At 42.5% G+C, this 21,121-nt stretch overlaps 1 protein-coding gene across 1 annotated transcript; it reads left to right on the top strand.

Moving 5' to 3' along the window:
* The first annotated feature begins 718 nt into the window (after positions 1 to 718).
* On the top strand, positions 719 to 20,616 carry LOC120036650 (ubiquitin carboxyl-terminal hydrolase 31-like). The gene is made up of 16 exons (XM_038983036.1): positions 719 to 1,996; positions 2,179 to 2,310; positions 3,297 to 3,391; positions 3,496 to 3,588; positions 4,940 to 5,075; positions 5,819 to 5,966; positions 6,130 to 6,310; positions 6,490 to 6,601; positions 9,077 to 9,171; positions 10,069 to 10,146; positions 13,173 to 13,302; positions 13,836 to 13,955; positions 14,242 to 14,467; positions 14,602 to 14,760; positions 14,956 to 15,111; positions 15,297 to 20,616. Exons 1-16 carry the CDS (start codon positions 1,433 to 1,435, stop codon positions 16,769 to 16,771), a joined length of 3,900 nt encoding a protein of 1,299 aa, XP_038838964.1. The 5' UTR covers positions 719 to 1,432; the 3' UTR covers positions 16,772 to 20,616.
* The last annotated feature ends 505 nt before the right edge of the window (positions 20,617 to 21,121 follow it).

The raw sequence follows: 21,121 nt of genomic DNA, 5'->3' as shown, positions 1-21,121 counted from the left end.
CTGATTCTCTTTCCTCTAACACCGATCTAAAATATATATTGTTTTACTGTCTCTCTGTTTTGCGTTTTAGTAGATCATGGAGCTAAATGTTGTATTTTGATAGGCTAATATGTGTATGTGATTGTTTACATAAAATTCAATAAAGCTAAATCCATCACTGTATGATGTAGGCTATATGGTGAGGCCATTCAGCCAAGACGTGGCAGTCACGAATTGATTCCACCATCCTACTTGTTGTACATTTTGTATGTTGTGGTGCATTAAAATTCCAGTAGACCAACTTGATGTCAGTCTGGATCTCAGTGGGAACTGAAAAATACCACCTCTCAGATTTCATTAACCCCATTATCATAGGGCCCCACCCTGTACTATAGGAGACCCAACCCCCTCATACTTGCAACCCAAAACAAAAAAAGCAATTATTTATGTCAGTCTTACAATCAATGTTTTTTGGACTGTCCTTAGATCAGGAAGTATTTCCTTAATTGTCAACTGCATGATTATGGATAGGCCTACATTTAAAAAAAAAACATTTACTTTATTATTCAATAGTGCACATTTTGATACTTTGATACAAAACGTTTGATTTATGGAAAAAAGGCAGAACCCCTCTCTCCCCCAGTTGTATTTTGGCGTTGACTCTGTTACGTCAGCTGTTTCTCTGCTGTCCTGCAGTGTCCGTGTTTTTGTAGTTGAAAGTGTGAAAAACTGACTCCGTTGCAATGGATAGTCGGATTTAGGAGAATACTTCAGCTTGGAAAGCATAATAAATCTTACAATCCCACTCAAGTTAACCAAGGATACGGAATTAAACGTCTCTGCTTGGTAACTGCATTTTTATTTTCAGGTGGGATGGAAGGACACTTCTGCGCAAGGGACTCATTTATGCAGTGGTTAGATATCTGGCTAGCCAGCTAATGTGCAAATGCTAACTATAAAAACAATCAGCTAGCTACAAGATACGATTTGCATGAACGTCAGCGGATAGGTTGACTCGTTTAGCATATACAAATGCATTCCGGCAGCTTATTGTAATTTGTGTATTTTACTAAATCGAATCACTTAAAATGGATTAATGGATAGTTTACAAGCTAGCTAGCCAATTTAGCTAGCTGATTAGCTAGCTATGGATTGTTGTTGTGTTAGCTGACACGCTAAGGTTAGCTGTCCAGTTAAATCAACATAACACTTGTCTTTGAAAATGTGGTGACACGTATTTAATGGTAGTCGGTACTGTACCCCTAGTATGGGAAATATATCCCAGCAAGCTACTGTTAGCTAACGTTAGCTAACTAGCTAGTTGATGGGTTGAGATGTAACTTGACTCCCCAATTAAGATGTAGCACGAGACAGCTGAAAGTTAATTCTAGTTTGCTAGCTAGCTAGCTCAGCTCATTCCTCACAGGAAATATTGTATTTTGACATTTATTGCATGAGGGGGTGCCCAACAAGTCAGGCAATCATGTCTAGTAAAGCCACCACTAAAGAGAAGAAATCTGGTAGCTTCAGCAAGAAACTCTTCAGACGAGGCTCTGTGCGCTCCGTGGGTAGTTTTATGGGCCGAGTCCTCAGGACCCTGTCAACCTTGTCCCATTTTGGATCAGATGGGCATGCTATTGAAGGTGACAAAGACGATGGGGGTTTCACAATATTCAAAACTGGAGGCAAAGATTCACCAGCTTTGGATGATAGTGACCGTTTCCTCGGAGAGAAGGTCCCTGGAGTGTCTGGTCTCAAAAACCATGGTAACACTTGTTTCATGAATGCCATCCTCCAGTGCCTGAGTAACACTGAACTCTTTGCTGAGTATTTGGCACTGGAACAATACCGGGGAGTCGAGGAAACGGATGAGGAGAAGGAGAAACCAAAGACAAACGGTGTGCATTTGGGGAGGAAGGGCCCTCATGACAGAGGTGAGGTGACAGAGCAGCTGTCTGGACTGGTCCGGGCCCTGTGGACATTTGAATACACCCCACAGCACAGCAGGGAGTTCAAAGTAAGTTGGTACAATGTATCATAAAGCAAGACTGCTTCTCTCACAGGACTGCATTTGGTCCGCTGAATCAGCCTATACTACACATCTTTGAAATGGTCAAATACATTTAGGCTACATCATACTTCTGAGACTAGGCTATCACCAGAATGTTCAAGCAGTGTTGCTTGTGCTGTTTGTTGCAGAATGCTGTCTCAAAGAGTGCTTTGCAGTATAAAGGCAATGCTCAGCATGACGCCCAGGAGTTTCTGCTCTGGCTTCTGGACAGGGTACATGAAGATCTCAACAACCATCCCAACAACAGGCCTTCCATTAAGGTAAACTTTTGTTTGCGCATCATAGAGTTAGGGCCTACTAATGCAACTTCAGGAACGGTGGTAGTGGCCAGGTTAGCACAACGAGACAGTTAGTGATGTGACCTCGAGCTAGCAGTGAATGGAGGTGAGTCAGCAGTCTGAGTGGACGAGGTGACAGGAGGTGGCTGGCTAATTGTGATATCCTTTGAAGCCTCATTCAGACATTCCAAACGGAATAACATTTGAGCAAGGGTAAGGGCCTGGCATCCTGCAGGACAGATTTACCGACCTAACCCATTTCTGAACGCAGAGCCCCTTATCAGGCATCAATCTTCCAGAGCACTGGAACAAACAAGTTAGGAGAGAGAGCTCACTTCCTTACTTTACGGAGTGCTGACTGATTCATCTCCTATGGGAGAATGAACAGGAAGTGATGGTGTTCTGTGTCCCCTCCCGGGATTGCTTCCCTTCCGGAACAGTTTGTGCATATATTATGGTGACATTTTCTTTGTTTTGGTCTTAGGCAAGGATTTTTCAGCTGTTCGTGCTGATGTTTTATCTCGAGGCAAATTCTGACTATGTTGAGGAAGTTTATACTGGCTACGGTGTCTTAAGATGCACAAACGGTACTATTGTCACTTTCTCATTTTTCAAGCAAAGGTCTTTTAAGGGAGTATGCGAGCACATTCGTTTGGATCGCCTTAGGCGCTAGCCGAACCGAAGCATGAAGAAGACTTTAGACATGCAGAGTGAGAGACGTGACCTGAATAGACCCCACAGAGCTTTTGTTGATTAGTCTGCCTTGTCAAATGCTCATAGTTCCTTGAGGATAAGTCAGAGGAGCTGCACCGTCACAGGCAGTTTTGTTTGTATTTTGGTCTCTTATCCTTTCGATGTCTTTCAGACTGCTTTGGATGCTCATTGACCTAGTGAATAGAATACAGCTTCCATATCCTAAATCGTCTAATATGCAGTAAGAGCTCATCCATTCTGTTTTGTCCTATTAGCCACCAGTGGAAGAGGATGATGGGGGTCTAGAAGGGCCTTCTCTTCCACTCTCTACCGGTTCATTTGTGCAAGAGCTATTTCAGGCCCAGTACAGGTAGGTCTTATTTGATGCTTACCCCTGAGGAGTTCTATATTCTCCATTCTGTTTATTCCTCATGACTTCTTCTGAGACAAATGAGTTCCATTTCTTACCAACAGGTCGTCGCTCACCTGCCCGCATTGCCAAAAACAGAGCAACACCTTTGATCCTTTCCTCTGCATCTCCCTGCCCATCCTCTTACCTCACACAAGGTGAGTACACACCTCTGCTGTGTTCCATCATTGGGTCTGGTGGGAGGAACAAGACTGTTGACAAGTGTTGAAATGTACATCTTGAGACTACTTGAGACTGCGGTTTATTTCAATTTCCCAGGGTTGCGGAAGCAAAGTAAATAAGAAGGAATGTCGTTTTTGTCTCCAAAATGGCATATTTGGCCCATCTGCAGACCAAACCAAGCCAGTAATTATGGGACTCTTCTATTTCTAAAGTCAATTTAAGGGCTACATGCCCAGACAAACACTCAATGGCTAAAGCAAAAAGGGAAATAGACTTACTTTTAAATCTGAAATGAAGATGTAGGTCTATGACTTTTTAGAAATATGTTAGGTTCTTCTCTGTCATAGTTTTAGTATTTTGAGTTTCATTATTTGTGCCTAGCAGTCAAAACCACCTTTATGCTCACTCAGCTGAGGATTCATAATGCTCCTAAACTGAGGTACCTGGGACATGCATGGCCTTTTTTGTCCTCATGATACAGTGACGTTTTTTTTTACAATGGTGTTATACTGTCACATCAAGGAGAGAGCGCCTGTTCGATGCAGATTCTTTTTTAAGCCACTAAATTCATTGCTGTCCATGCATTATTAAAGATGAGAAGAATGAGGTGAAATTAGGAGATATGCAGTGGCAAATGATGTCCCATTAGTCCTCCAGCTGTAATCTGATTGATGACAGAATATTGGTCCTCCAGACCAAGGCTCACCGCTCTGGCTTCACTACTACTTCCTTCTCCCAAAAACACAATTCTGTTACTCAACTTTAGGTTATCAGTTATCACTAGTCTGAAGCATGTAGGTTATTTCTCTGAATAAAAATGTTCTGCTAAGCCTGTTATGCCACTGTTTTTGGCCATAGTTGAGCTGATGTGAAGACAGATCCCACATAACTGAAGTTCAAGTGACAGAGACACTCAGAAATGGCAACCACCTTAAAAATGGGGGTTCTCCAGAATGTGGGGTATCTCAAACTGAACTCCTGAAAAAGCTGCGTTGCTGTGCCTGCTGGCTAAGTTCTTAGTGTCAGCTTAGAGTAGCACTGATCCACACAGTCAACAGAGGAATCCTGCTCAGTGCTCTCACAGAGTAATTACAAATTAGCAGTCTCCAGACAGTGTTGTAGCAGCATTATTAGAGGAGGTGGAAACGTGTCCTCTCCTGGGAGGTTGATTATTGGACATAATTGTGTTTAATTTGGCAAAAGTTTAGTTTGTCCGTTCTGTTATTTCCTGGCCTTTGTCAGTGGTTTTTATCTGGTGTTTTGTAATTCCTTATATGGTGCCGATATTTGATCCCTGTCATCCCCATGTTTCCTCTCTCTTCCCAGGCCTCTGTATGTGACAGTGGTCTACCAGGGGAAGTACTCTCACTGTATGAGGATCGGAGTGGCCGTGCCCCTGAACAGCACTGTGTCCAGACTCCGAGATGCTGTGTCACGTGAGACCAAGATCCCCCTGGACCAGGTGCTGCTCCCTTCCTGCTCTCTTATCCCTAGCAGCCTCAGCTCTGTCTTACTAGGTTACATACACACAGAAGTTAACTTGATTGCTTTATTTTCTGGTGCTACCTAGCTACTAAGGATTTCAAAGGAATGTTATCTGAAAAGAACCGTAAAGGAGCACCCTACTTAGGCTTACTTTTTCCTTTAATGATTCATCCCTGGGTACTAGTCTGATTGTGCCCATTTCAGTATTAATAACTGCTTTACAGTGTTGTCGTAAGTAGTATTAGGCTAGTGCATCATAGTCTTTTTAATCAGGATGAAGGGATCACTGGAACAGAGCCCATTGTATCCAAGATCAACAGAACTGATGCCTTGGGTTTGATGTGGCTGAAACTTTCATACAGTGCTGTCATTGGATTACATTAAGCAGAACACTAGTGTGTGTGAAATCCTGGTCTAAATAAGAAAAGTTGACATGATTGAGGGATAGGGCAAGAACTCCAGAAGAAAGGGAGGGGGTTTTCAATCATAGTGTGTAGCCTTCCATATTTACCATTGTTCTGTATTTGCAGAAGAGTTAGGCCTATACACTGTAGAGAATATTGATGCTGTTTATTTATGTTCTGTAATTCATTCACTGAAATGGGCATGGCCTAACTCTAATCTGTTTTACCATCGTATCTGAATAAAAGGTTTCAGTGTTGACTAAATGGCAGCAGCGTATTGAATTGTTTTGGCCTTCTCCGCTTGCCTCTGATTCAGTTTGTTTTGACGGAGATGTACTACGACGGTTTCCACCGCTCCTTCTGTGATGACGACGACGATCTCGATATCATTCAGGAGAGCGATTCCATCTTTGCCTTTGAGACGCCTGAGACCTTCAGACTAGAGAACATTCGAACCAAGAGAGGTACCTCTTCACTATTCATCTACTGTTGATATCACATTATTTCAATACGTTTTGGGCATTTCTCAATGGAAGTTTCTTTGGTAGTGTACTTGTCATGAATTCTGTGTAATGTATATTGAAGTATTGACTGAGTATCAATGACCGATTGGGATTTGGTATCCAGGGTGTCTCCTTGCCAACCTGAACCAGAACAACTTAAAGTTTGGGAGTGAGATGAGCAGGACTCCATCTTTCATGCAAGGAGCTGTGAATCCTGCCACTGCATCGGCCAATAAGAACACAGGGGCCGACAAGATGGTTCTGCTGATCTGTAACCGAGCGTGCACCGGTCACCAAGGGAGGAGGTACTATAGAGATTTAATAATATTGACTGCAATGTTGGAATTGTATTTCTATGGGTACTACTGCCCAGTGTTTTCAACTGTCCTCTGAAACCGTTACACCATGCAGGTCATATGATATTTGTTATATTAAGGTATACTTGGAGTCTGTTAACAGGAGAATATCATTCCCTCTGTTCCAGGTTTGGTCTTCCATTTGTACTGTACATGGATCGCACTGTGACCTGGGATATCCTGCAGAAGGAGATCCTGGAGAAGATGCATCACCTGCTCAGGCCAGGAGTTTACATTCAGGTGGGTGGAGGATAGTGAATGGAAACACAACCCCACAGAATGCAGGTCAACTAAAAGAAATCATGATATGGCAAAAGAGTCTGAATTACAACCTGTGTAGGCTTTCACTAGTAGGCACTGTGATTTACGGCATTTAACCCCCTAGAGTTGATAAATTACAAAACAAAAAAATCCCCGTCAAAGTCCGTCAGTTTAAGCTAGAGATGTTTTTTGCATTGGATGCCTCTCAATCCACTGCATCCACCAGTGTCGCACTTCCGCATCTGCGGTTAAAGGCGGCAGAGCCAGAGCGGTGTTTGTCAGACCGTGAGACATCGCGAAAATCGTTCTTCTCACGAAAAGGTCTGTAGCATCTGAACAGTTTGACCTAGAAACTATTATGACCACTCTATGCAAAGTAAGACTCCCACAAACTGTTTTGCTCTATGACCCCCACAAGTGTCTCAGGACTCGTCTGAAGATAACCAGGTACTGGTTCAAAAAAACTAATGGAAGTATGAAGGTAGTTTTGTGCCTACCCAAAAAAGGGGTTAAATATGTGTAAAAAAATATATATATATAGTACCGTTCAAAAGTTTGGCTCACTTAGGGTCACTTTCCCTTGTTTTCCATGGAAACATACATGAAATGAGTTGCAAAATGAATAGGAAATATAGTCAAGACGTTGACAAGGTTATAAATAATGATTTGTAATTGAAATAATAATTGTGTCCTTCAAACTTTGCTTTCGTCAAAGAATCCTCAATTTGCAGCAATCACAGCCTTGCAGACCTTTGACATTCTAGTTATCAATTTGTTGAGGTAATCTGAAGAGATTTCACCCCATGCTTCCTGAAGCACCTCCCACAAGTTGGATTGGCTTGATGGGCACTTCTTACGTACCATACGGTCAAGCTGCTACCACAACAGCTCAATAGGGTTGAGATCCGTTGACTGTGCTGGACACTCCATTATAGACAGAATACCAGCTGACTGCTTCTTCCCTAAATAGTTATTGCATAGTTTGGTGCTGTGCTTTGGGTCATTGTCCAGTTGTAGGAGGAAATTGGCTCCAATTAAGCGCCGTCCACAGGGTATGCCATGGTGTTGCAAAATGGAGTGATAGCCTTCCTTCTTCAAGATCCCTTTTACCCTGTACAAATCTCCCACTTTACCACCACCAGATCACCTCCAGACCATCACATTGCCTCCACCATGCTTGACAGATGGCGTCAAGCACTCCTCCAGCATCTTCATTTTTTCTGCGTAACACGAATGCTCTTCTTTGTGATCCGAACACCTCAAACTTAGATTCGTCTGTCCATAACACTTTTTTCAATATTCCTCTGTCCAGTGTCTGTTCTTTTGCCCATCTTAATCTTTTCTTTTTATTGGCCAGTCTGAGATATGGCTTTTTCTTTGCAACTCTGCCTAGAAGGCCAGCATCCCGGAGTCGCCTCTTCACTCTTGACGTTGAGACTGGTGTTTTGCGGATACTTTTTAATGAAGCTGCTAGTTGAGGACTTGTGAGACGCCTGTTTCTCAAACTAGACACTTATGTACTTGTCCTCTTGCTCAGTTGTGCACCGGGGCCTCCCACTCCTCTTTCTATTCTGGTTAGAGCCAGTTTGCACTGTTCTGTGAGGGGAGTAGTACACAGCGTTGTACGAGATCTTCAGTTTCTTGGCAATTTCTCTCATGGAATAGCCTTCATTTCTCTGAACAAGAATAGACTGATGAGTTTCAGAAGAAAGTTCTTTGTTTCTGGCCATTTTGAGCCTGTAATTGAACCCACAAATGCTGATGCTCCAGATACTCAACTAGTCTAAAGAAGGCCAGTTTTATTGCTTCTTTAATCAGAACAACAGTTTTCAGCTGTGCTAACATAATTGCAAAAGGGTTTTCTAATGATCAATTAACCTTTTAAAATGATACTTGGATTAGCTAACACAACGTTCCATTGGAACACAGGAGTGATGGTTGCTCAAAATAACCCTAAACTTTTGAACGGTAGTTTGTTTTCTGAGTTTTTTTTATGTCCTAGATTTAGGACAGACACTTCAAAACCTTGTTTCTTCCGATTCATTTTTTTGACTGTCCTTTTTGCCATTCTTGAATGTGTTATTCAATGCATTTCTATGGGCTTTAGTAGTAAAGGCCAAAATCATCATTTTATCAAATACATTTTTTATATATTTTTTTATACCTAAAAGGGTCTTAAAATTCAAAATCAACTAGCTAAATTATCCATAGTATGACTATCTTAAAACAATTTCATATGTCAGCTTAGCACCCCCTATCCTCCAATGTCTTAGACTCTAAAAAAATAAACAGTTGATTCCCATGTAATGGCATGTTAGACGTTTAAGTTGCCTCATTGGCTAGAATGCTGTTGGTCTGGTTTGAAAAGCACGGCCGTGGCAACATGTCTATACGTAGCAGTCAGGTGGTGGGAATAGGGATAGTGAGTAACTAAAGTCCTGGTATTATCTGCAGGTGGGGCCCTTCAGCCTACGAGTGGTTGGTGTGGTTGGCATCACGTACCTCCTGCCCCAAGAGGAGCAGCCTCTCTGTCACCCAACAGTGGAAAGGTCAGTCTCCTTGTTATTCCTGGTCCTCTGTAGCTCAGTTGGTAGAGCATGGTGCTTGCAACTCCAGGATAGTGTGTTCGATTCCCGGGACCACCAATATAGATGTGATATCTTAATTTGACCAGTTTCTATATTATGTGAATCTTAATTAATGGACATTTTTGTAGGGGTTGATACATTTTTCATTAAACCTCGAATGCAATAAGTTTGCATTTCCTGTTGCACAGGAAAATTCTCTGTAACAACAGAGTGATCAAATTAAGAAAGCACATCTGTACGTAAAAAAATGTATGCACTCATGACAGTAAGTCACTTTGGATAAAAGTGTCTGCTAAATGGAATATTTTATATTATTATTCAACTGTAGCTCTCAACCAGGGTCATGTTCAGTAGGGCACATAGCAAAACGTTTCTCACCAGAAAAAGGACATTTGTGTTCAGGTACTATCTCCCCTTTTCAAAATGTTATCTTCCTACTGAACACCACCTCTCACCAATTCACAATGTTTACAGTTTACTGCCTCCTTGTAATCCTTTAACCACACTTGAATGCCAGATCAGATGCTCTTATGTCACCAGAACTGTTAAATGGCGTGCCTTTACATGTTTTGGTATCTGTTTCTTCACACACTGCTTGCTCAGCAGGTTTGGTTTATAGTTTGTCCCAGTTGCTGATTCAATTGAGTAGAATGGAAGTTTGTTGAATAGAATGGGAGTTTGTCACACAGTACACACACTAAAAAGCTGGATAGATATGTGTACAGCATACAAAAAGACAGCCACACGGGTAATGTAAATCCAATTCACTTAGATTTGTAGTGTTTTGAAGATAAGAGGAATACAGCTTGTTGGTTGATATAAGTTTAAGTTTTCCTCAACATAATCTTTCCTTGGCAGAGCGTACAAGTCCTGTGGCCAGGGGGGACCGCCGCACGTCAAGATAGTGGTGGAGTGGGACAAAGAGACCAAGGATTAGTGAGTGAACGCTGCACAACAATATTGCTGGTGCTCTGCATTTCTTTGATAAACGCCATGTTTGTGGTGAGATTTATCCTGCAGGGAAATACATGACCATAAATTATCCCCATAAAGCCACTAGGGATGGGGACGGTTATTAGAATATCCAAATGGACGTTAGTACTCGATTACTTGCGAGGGTATTAATTTAAAAAAATGTATATATAGGCTAGGCCTATTTTAATGAAAATACTTTCTAAAATGTAATTATCTATGTGACATTGCTACATACAAGGATAGACCATGACATTAGACATTTGAATAAAACAACAGTTTTTAATGAGTTTTTATGAGTGCGCTCCATTAAAAAAAAATCCGTACCGGTAGCCTACACACTTTTCACGAGTGTAGCTTGTTATTGTCGGTCAATCAAAGCAGCACTACCATCAAAGGCTCCATGTGTACCAAGTGAAGTTGGAGCGGTACATTTTCAACCTCATAACTTTTGGAAATAATCTATACTGAACAAAAATATAAACACAACATGTAAATTGTTGGTTGCGTGTTTAATTTCTTATGGGCAGGTGGGACGGTAGAGCGCGAAATTCAAAAATACCAAATTCAAATATTTAAAATTCTTGAAAATATGTGTTAAACATCAAAATAAAGCTTAACTTCTTGTTAATCCAGCCGCTGTGTCAGATTTCAAAAAGGCTTTACGGCGAAAGCAAACCATGCGATTATCTGAGGACAGCGCCCCGCATACAAACACATGAAAATCATATTTCAACCAGGCAGGTGCGCCACAAAAGTCAGAAATAGCGATATAATTAATGCCTTACCTCTGAAGATCTTCTTCTGTTGGCACTCCAAACTATCCCAGAAACATCACAAATGGTCCTTTTGTTCGATAATGTCCTTGATGTCCATTTATTTGGCGCGTTTGATTCAGAAATACACCGGTTCAACTCGCACAACATGCCTACAAAGTATCTAATAAGTTACCTGTAAACTTGGTCCAAACATTTCAAACAACGTTCTTAATCCAACCTCAGGTACCCATAAAACGTAAATAATCAATAAAATTTAAGACGGAATAAACTGTTTCTAATACCGGATAAAAACAACGTGAAGCGCGCTCCAGTTCACGCGCACCAAAACAGTAGAGTCCACCTAGAGTGACACTTACAATGAATGGGACTACTTCTTCATTTCTCAAAAGAAAACATAGAACAATTTCTAAAGACTCTTGACATCTAGTGGAAGCCATAGGAACTGCAACCAGGTTCCTAATAATAAGGGTATCCCATAGAAAACCATTTGAAAATCCTATGACCTCAATTTTTTCCCCCCTGGATGGTTTGTCCTCGGGGTTTCGCCTGCCAAATCAATTCTGTTATACTCAGACATAATTTTAACAGTTTTAGAAACTTCTGAGTGTTTTCTATCCAAATCTACCAATTATATGCATATCCTAGCTTCTGGGCCTGAGTAACAGGCAGTTTACTTTGGGCACGCTTTTCATCCCCTACCCAAGAGAGGAAATGAAAGATCCCAGAAATGTTTTATATGCACAAAAAACTTATTTCTCTCAAATTTTGTGCCCAGAGTGATCATTACACAGGTGCACCCTGTACTGGGGAAAATAAAATACCACTCTAAACTTTGCAGTTTTGTCACACAAGACAACGCCACAAATGTCTCATGTTTTGAGGGAGTGTGCAATTGGCATACTGACTGCAGGAATGTCCTCGAGCTGTTGCCAGAGAGTTCAATGTTAATTTCTCCGCTATGAGCCGCATCCATCGTCGTTTTAGAGAATTTGTCAGTACGTCCAACCGGACTCACAACCACAGACCACGTGTAACCATGCCAGACCGGGACCTCCACATACGGCTTTTTCGCCTGCTGGATCGTCTGAGACCAGCCACCTGGACAGCTGATGAAACTGAGGAGTATTTTTCTCTAATAAAGCCCTTTTGTCCGGGACAAACTCATTCTGATTGGCTGGGCCTGGCTCCCAAGTGGGTGGGTCTATGCCCTCCTAGGTCCACCCATGGCTGTGCCCCTGCCCAGTCATGTGAAATTATAGATTAGGGCCTAATTAATTGATTTCAATTGACTGATTTCCTTATATGAACTGTAATGTTGTAAAATCGTTGAAATTGTCGCATGTTGCGTTAAAAAAAAAAACGTATGTATTTTTATTATCCGGATATTCGAATAGTGAAAAAATTTCAAATGCCCATCCCTTAAAGCCAACAAATATTAATTTAAACAAAATATGTTGACAAGGGTGAGAGAGTATAGCAGACGAGGCACTTTGATGTTTGTTTTTGCTTTTTTAAGGCAAAAGTCTGCATGTTTCAGTTCGGCGGGCGCCTTGCTGACCTTGGCTTGGAACGAGTGTGCTTGCATACTCTCTTAAAATACCTTCGCTTGATAAATAAGGAAAAAATGCCGTAGCTAGTATACACTTCCACAAAATAGTCCGAATGAATCGAAGATAACACAAGAAATCTGTAATTAATTTTGACGTTTTTGCCGAGGAGTTCATAGTCAAGCAATTTTACATTTAACTAAGATGTCTGGTGCAGTATTTATTTCTGAATTAAAAAAATGTGCATGAAAACAAGCTGTCTCTCGTTGAATGACAAAAGCTTTATTGAAGAATCCCTACTGTTGACGAATCACCAATGAAGGGGTGTAGACTTTGCCTACCAACTTCGGCTCCGTTCGCCTACCGACTTCGGCTCAGTTCGGCTACTGTGCCCGAACAGCCGAAAAAAACCTTACCGAACTCCAAAACTAACAGAAACGTCATAATATATGCACAAACTCTTAGGAACTGTTTCGGCTGGGAAGCATGCGGGTGCCTTTAGACATTTGGAGACAGGATAACATAAAGGAATGAAATCCTTAAGGATTAGACTACCTAAGCAATACCCACGTATTGGGAAGTGTCAGATTTACTATTGTGTGTTAGGATAGGAGGCAGTGTGTTGAGTGATTGATTGGCTGACTGTGATTTTCCTTCCATGCAGTCTGTTTGGGCTCACTGAGGAAGAGTACATCCCTGATGCTGAGAGTGTGTATCTGCACAGAGAGCAACACCATCAGCCCCAGGCCTGCACCCTCGCTCAGTGCCTCCAGCTCTACACCAAAGAGGAACAGGTAACACTGGAGTACACACACATTGTGTTGGTGTCACAAGGCCACACACACACACACATTGTGTTGGTATCACAAGGCCACACACACAATGGCTGTCGATGCATTTATATGCTGTTGTATGTATTTAAACAAGAAAAGAGACTTGGAAAAATGAACATTCTCTTCTTACCAGAGGGTTTGTTTATTATTCCACAGCTGAATATCCAATAGCCTTTCATTTTGTTGAAATGCTGAGGGTGCTGTATATTCTGCCCCTAATTCTAGGTTTGAAATATAGCATTTTTATAATGGCTTCTCTGTCTGGAAGGACACCAGATAGACTGAATATACATTGTGGTTAGCAGAGGCTGGAGGTGGTCAGTTTAAGAACTGGCACTGGTCACATAAATGAGGGTGCTGTGAAAACATGGAGTAGATCAGTCAGGAACTCCCTCTGTGAGTGAGACTGATTTTAAAAGCACTGCGGTGGGGAGCTTTTCCTTGATGGCTGCGTGTGTGTGTGTGTGTGCGCATTGGTGGGCTGTCTGTTCCAGCTGGCCCCGGATGATGCCTGGCGCTGCCCCCACTGCAAGCAGCTGCAGCAAGGCCGCATCAAGCTCAGCCTGTGGACCCTGCCTGATGTGCTCATACTGCACCTCAAGAGGTTCAGACAGGTACTGCAGCAACAACACAGCATTCAGCACCCCTTCCAATCCCCCCACTGAGAATTGTGTCCAATCATTCCTGTTTTGTTTTTGTAACGGTAGTTTCTCATACTTTGGGTGGCCCGACTGGTTCCTATTCTTGGTTTTCCTTCAGTCAGTGTTGCTTGTTCTGTCTTGTCCATGTTCAGTCACTACCACTCAGTCTTACCCGGTGACCTATCTCCTGCCCGTCTAAGAGGCAGGTGTAGCGACAGTTCAGTTGACTGGATACTGTGTTTACTGCTGTGTCCTGTAGGAGGCTGACAGGAGGGTGAAGATGCAGAACATGGTGCGGTTCCCCCTGCTTGGCATGGACATGGCTCCTCACATGGTGAAGAGGTCTCAGAGCAGCTGGAGCCTGCCCTCTCACTGGTCACCATGGAGACGACCCTACGGCCTGGGGCGTAACCCTGACGACTACCTGTACGACCTGTACGCCGTCTGCAATCACCACGGAAACATGCATGGAGGCCACTACACAGGTAAGACCAGTGGTTTAGCAGTAAGGTGGTAGTAGGTAGATGGATAGGCTGGAGGTAGATGGATAGGAAAATAACACTACAGTCTGACAGTTTCTTCACCATCACCCTAAATCTCTTGTTCTTCGAACCCCCAGCTTACTGTAAGAACTCTGTTGACGGCCAGTGGTACTGCTTTGACGACAGTGAGGTCCAGCCCGTCGCTGATGATGATGTGTGTCAGCAGACGGCCTACATCTTGTTCTACCAGAGGAGGAACACGATCCCCTCCTGGTCCGCCAACAGCTCCGTAGCAGGTCAGTGGTGACTTGGCGTGTGGGATTTTCCTGACACTAATGTTTCGTAAAGTTGGTGTATTACGTGGTTCTACAGGAGAAATGCCATTAAGTGACATTAAAACTGTTTGTCCACTCTTAGTTGGACAGTAGCATCAACATCTTGTTTATCTTTGAGAGACCTGAGGGATTGATTGTCGTGTCTATCTGTGCCAGGCTCCACCAGCTCATCTCTGTGTGACCACTGGGTGAACCGTCTCCAAGGCAGCAGGCCGGCCAGCCTGGCTTCCGGGGCCTCCTCCAGACGCACCTCTCTGGCCTCCCTGGGCGAGTCGGTGGAGTTCACCACAGGGGACCGCAGCGAAGATGACGGTGAGATACACTGGGATACACTGAGATACACTGGGCTCTTTTGCCCTCCTCTCTCCCTCCTTTAGCTAGTTATTTCTAACCTTACATGATCTGTTACTATGCTCAGTTGAGAAAAAGGGGCATTAAATTATCCTTTCATTGAGTCTAGTGCATTAGTGTAAACTCATTTATTTGTATCTATTTAGGTGGATTTTCGACCCGTCCCTTTGTTCGGAGCATCCAGCGTCAGAGCTTGTCTTCCAGGTCATCCATTTCCAGTCCTCTGGCCTTCAGTGAGAACAGCATGAAGCCCTCCTGGTCCCTCTCTGCCAAGCTCCATATGAGGTCCAACTCCCCCTCACGCTTCTCCCTGGACTCACGCTCTTCTCCCCCCTTGGAGAGGATAGGAGAAAGGGGAGAGGCCTGTGATGACAAGGTATCCACGTCTTGCTTCGGTAGCTACAGCCGGCACGAGCGCTACCCTGGTGGCAGGGCCCCCTTGGCCATGATGGAGGGGAACAGCACCGACCAGGACCATGGCAGGAGGATCCTAGACGAAGTCTACTGCAGGGCCCCCACGCCGGCCGATAAGAAGAGCTCCAAGAGTGACCCGACGGACAACAACAACCAGATAACAGCCCTGGACCAAAACGCACAAGCCCCCCTGTCGAAAGAGCAGAAACGCAAGAGCAGCACCGCCGGATCTGCCCCAAAGTTAGAGAGCGCCGGGTCCAAAAAGAGTTCCATCAAGTCTGAGCCAGAGAAAAACTCCAAGAAGCGCCAGTGTTCGTCCTCCACCCCCAAATCCTCTACATCCCAAATGTCTTCCAGCCCTGTGGTGAAGGGCCCCAAGGTGACCAACTCTAAAGACAAGACCACCAGCAGTGGCAGCGCTACGCCCGCCAGGACCCCGTCCAAAAAGAAAGAGTCTTTGTCTTCCAGGGGTCCTGACTCGGCAGATGGAACCCCCCAGCGCAAGCAACGCATCTCCACGCCGCTGTCCTCCGCTTCCCCCTCCCCCACCGTAAAGAAGAGTGCCTCTGGCCTTGAGAAGACCACCTCTGGACGGAAGAAGCTGCTGGAGAGGAGCTGCAGTCGGGACTCGGGGTTGGTAAGCCCTCTGGTTGATAGACCACGCTGGGGCAGCAACGCTGCAGCCAGGACCCCCACCAAGACTGCTGCGGAGGGGGTCCATCCAGAGAGGAGGTTTTTGCGGAGTTCCATCAGCAGCTCCTCTGTCACCAGCCTGCGCTCCCCCAGTGTCTCCTGCAGGGGCCCTAGGCACAGCAGCAAGTCAGAGGACAAGGGCCTGTCGTTCTTCAAGAACGCCCTGCGCCAGAGAGAGTCCCGCCGGTCGGCCGATCTGGGTAAGACCAGCATCCTGGCCAAGAAGGCCTCTGAGAGGACAGCCAGGCTGAGCGTTCAGGAGGGGGATGGGTCGGCCAGTGCCTCAGAGCATCATGTGAACAAGGTTGTCATTGAGGTAAAGGAGTCCTCCAAGCCCTCCACCCCAGTCAGACGCTCTCTGTTGCCTGTTATAGGTAAATCCAAGTCTTCCACTTCTGAATCCAGTCTTAGTTCTCCCCCCAATGGGAAAAAGCCTCTTGAGAAGCAGGCGTCCTCCAGAAATCTTTCTGCCAGCATGCAATCTTCTGCACGCCCAACAAAGAAGCCTCAATGACATCATATATCGATAGCAGTCTCATTGTTTTATGTATGCAGCAATTTTTTTCCCGTGTGCCTAAGATATAAATATATATAGATTGAGAGAGTATATAATATATATATGTACTTGTATTTTTCTTTTCATAAGCAAGATTTAAATTATCAAAAGCGCCTTTCTATCCTATCATGGAACCAAATCATTGCCTTCGGCAAAGTATGGTATTAGTCTACTACTGTACACAAAACTGAATAGGAATGTTTTAAGATAGCACTTTGTAAATAGATTATGGAGTATTTTTCCCCAGAACAACGCTATACAGTAACTTAGTTAACAAAAAATCTATTACTGTCAATTTTTATGTATTACTTTTACTTGATTTATAAAGGTCACGTGAAACTAGAGTAACGGGTCTAGGACTTGACATTTATTAAGGCTGTAAGGGTACACTAGTCTTAAGATATTTTGTGGAGTAGTTTAAAATGTTACTCCTTTTCTACACCTGGTGCTGTTCAAAGGGCAATACTGGCACTGTTTGAAATATTTAAAATGCTGAGGGTCTGAAATATTTAAAAAAAACTATGTCGGGTCAGCAACAGGCGTTCTGTGGCACGAAACTGGGCAGGAAGTGAACTTTTGGGGGGGTTGGGGGACTACCCAAAGTTTTTAGTATAAACAAATATATGTATATATTTTGGGAATTGTTTTTGGTCAAAAAATGTGTTTAGTTTAGGAACTCTGTTTCCAAGTATTCTCTTGAATAAAAAAAGAAAGAGACGTGATCGTGTCTCAATGTAATCAAGGTATGAAACGATACAATCTGTTTTAGGGCTTAGTTGTGGTCAGTTTGCAGTGTACAAATTATTCTAATTATGTTCCGGCCACCGACCATCCGCGGCTGAATCTAGTTGCCTACCCCTGATCCAGTCCTGGTAGCACCTCTCAACCTGTGGTACCTCATGAGAGATTAACATAAAAGGCCATGTATGGAATAGCAGCCAGAGGCTGCTGTATAGTACTGCTAAAATCCATAACCGCTCATTTAAGTTGAACATTTGTGTTTATTTGCCTTTGTCCTGTCTTCGGATTAAGTCAATTCAATCTAAATAACGCACACTGCACTGAACGTGTTGCTCTTTGCTGTTACTTGAAGCATACCTACATAACTGTACAACTGTCAGGCCATGCATGGGATGTTCTCCTTAGTTGAATGATAGTTTGACGAGTCATTTAAGTCAGATCTGGTGCCACCCCCATATCTGCAAAGCTTTTCTAGCTGTAGCTTTGACCTGTTACTGAACTCTCCCTGTGTCTTGCTGTAACCTATGTGGTAATCTACCATGCCCAAGCCATTAAGTGCAATAGTTCTCAAGACTGTTCATCAGTCTTACCTTCTATGTTAAATATGATACCTTTAATTATGATTTAAGATACCAGGGTAAACATTTTTGGTGGTCTGCTTGTAACATATTGAAATCTTCAGATACCCTTCTACTGAAATGGCATTTAACACATTTTGTAATATTTCATATTTCGCTTGCTGACAATGTAAGAGACCCAGTTTCTCCAGGGTCTTGAGATTTGATATCTCTAACCTACTGCACCAAGTTTAATATTAAACCCTACTGCAGACATTTTGCTGCCTATAGCTACAGTCTGTCTGAAAGTGAAACCCCCACTGTTACATATGAACTATTAACATATTAATGATTCTGTAAGGGTTCAGCAACAGTCTGAAAACCTGTCACTTGTTATTGTTGCCCATTGCTACACTGTCATTAAGTGAGCTGCTGCTGCAAACACTGTTGAAATGGTGGGCTTTTGATCCAATAGCAGCGCTAGTTCACTGAATTACTTTGCCTTGACCTGAGGGGTATACTACAAAACAGAATCAATGAGTTAGCCAGCTAACTATGATAAGCAACCAGAAATAACTGTTGATTTTATGGTTAATTAAATCAATTAGAGCATACCCATTTCAAACGTAACTTTTTATTTTGTAGAAAGATATCCGAATATTTATATAAGTTAGCTGGCTAACTCCATGATCCTGCTTTGTATTTTACCCTTCTGAAGGCATGTGTTGACTTCCAGATTGAATGTCTTGGCCTAAACTCTAGTTTATCATTATCTTGAGTCTCACTGATGACCCGGGTTCCAAACCTGTTCGGTTACATTCCCCTGTTGCCATGTTACGAATACATTTAACCACATCTCTCACATCTTTCACAAAATGGCCATTAAAAATATTCTCAAAGTTTAGGTGATGAAAAGCTTTATTTTATGGCCTATCCTCATCTTTGAATATATATTTTATTTGTGAAATCAGCTTTCACAGAGAAATCAGCTGCCTGCAACAATATTATCCTTTTCGGCTTTAAAGTAGATGGTTGTGCCACTGTGTTGTCAATCGATGGAAACAACCATGTCAACACTGTGGAAAGCAGCATTGCATGATAACTCTAACGCATGCATGTCCTTAACTATGCAATAGATTGTTGCTATGTGAACCAGAGAGTAAATGTACAATATATCCTATCTTCCAAATGCCAGCAATGGAGAGCATGGTTAGTGACTTCCATTGCGGCCATTGCTTTAATTGCACACGTATGTTTTAGGGTTTTCTTTACACTTTTTTTATTTTTATTTTTTTACATGCGAGAATGTTACCACATTGTGAAACGGATGTAACCCAAAATCTTTAAGATGCTGAACATTTTGTATTTGTCTTGTTGTTTTCTAACTTAAGTTTACACTAAATGGATTTAGTCTTCTGATTGTTTTAAGGGATTGTCGCTACTTTTTTTATTTTTTACATTCATGTTCATTGTGTCAATATATGTTCATTGTTTTCCACTATGCTGGAGTACGTGTTCAAAGGGTGCTCTCTTTTTAAAGTGCAGGTTATCAGTCTTCTCCTTGCCCTCTTGTTCACCAGCAAGGACTTCATTATTAACACTACAGAAACTACAGACTGACTCCATCTTTAGCTCAGTCATCTCATGTGTTGCCTATGCACTCTGTTCTCATTTCACTTTTCTATGAACTGGTTGACTGTTAGATTTAGGTATGAAAGGCATGTCAGTTAATGGATGAATGTCATTATTAAGCAATGGGAGTGTTTTCCATTTTTTTAAAGGACAATTTTGGTCTTGTTGTAGTTGCCATAAAGACACCTGTTGTGGCATAGACTACTAGAGTATATATGTGTCTAGGGCAGGGCTCTCCAACCCTGTTCCTGGATAGCTAACCTCCATGTAGGTTTCTGCTTCAACCCCAGTTGTAACCTGATTCAGCTTATCAACCAGCTAATTATTAGAATCAGGTGTGCTAGATGAGGGTTGGAGGGAAAACCTACAGGATGGTAGCTCTCCAGGAACAGGGTTGGAGAGCCCTGGTCTAGGACATCTGACATAGTTAGTGGTAGCTAATTAGATCATGTAAAGACCATGTCATTAATCAGTCATATGGAATTGGATTCATTCTTCTCTCCTTGATTGACACACTGGACTGTAGATACTGACTACCTAATAGTACCAGGCAGCAGCCCACGTTTCTACAATACTACAATAACACTAGCTTAGTGGTTATCTGTACAGTAGGAGTCTTCTGGAAGTAGTTCATAACGGGTCCAGGAAAATATTTGACGATGAAATAAGTTTTGGAAAGTGCGTGAGACTGCGTCAAAGCTTTTTATGTTAATTTATTTTTATGTTTTGTTTATGACGTATATGCACTTTTAAAATGCATTTCTTTCTCATTTTTTATTTTTCAAATAATGCATTTCTTTGAAAGAGAGACATTATGTTGGTTTACCAATGCAAGAACAACATGTAAAATGTAATAAAAAAAATGTAAAGCAGTGTTATATTGTACATGGTCCCTTTTTAATACAAATCTTTTACATATCTCCAGTATTATGAAATAATGTTTTCCACTGACCCACTAGAGGGAGCTTGTCTCTTGTGAATGTTTTTGCTTTGCACTGTAAAGCCAGTTCATTGGACATCAGTTGTCCAACTGAATATCCTAAAACGGGTCAAATTTATTTGGTATAATTCTACTGACTGTCATGTAATTAGCCTACTACTTAATTATTAATTATTATTTACATACTTATGTTTTTTTTCTCATTGTGAGGGTATAACTGGTTCATTCCTCCACCCCTGACCCCACCTTACATTGCAATAGGACAAATCAAATGCATGTACTGCAATTAATTTGAAAGTGCTGATTCCATTAAGTCAGAAAACCCTGAGCCTTTAGCAGGGTGCTGACTGCTAAATATTTACAGTAGTGCTTGATGTTGGCACGGAGTTAAATTTCCAACCAGATCGGCAGGATTGTCCACACTCCTCCTGCAGCAAT

The sequence above is a fragment of the Salvelinus namaycush genome, chromosome 3 (assembly GCF_016432855.1).
Source record: "Salvelinus namaycush isolate Seneca chromosome 3, SaNama_1.0, whole genome shotgun sequence".
Lineage (NCBI taxonomy): Eukaryota > Metazoa > Chordata > Actinopteri > Salmoniformes > Salmonidae > Salvelinus > Salvelinus namaycush.
This window is presented reverse-complemented; position numbering and strand designations above follow the sequence as displayed.

Excerpts from the sequence above, each read along its gene's own strand:
- LOC120036650 (XM_038983036.1), top strand. The coding sequence starts at position 1,433 with ATGAGGGGGTGCCCAACAAGTCAGGCAATCATGTCTAGTAAAGCCACC. Across the intron at positions 5,076-5,818 it reads CCAAGATCCCCCTGGACCAG|TTTGTTTTGACGGAGATGTA; the intron begins GTGCTGCTCCCT and ends CCTCTGATTCAG. Across the intron at positions 6,602-9,076 it reads GGCCAGGAGTTTACATTCAG|GTGGGGCCCTTCAGCCTACG; the intron begins GTGGGTGGAGGA and ends TATTATCTGCAG.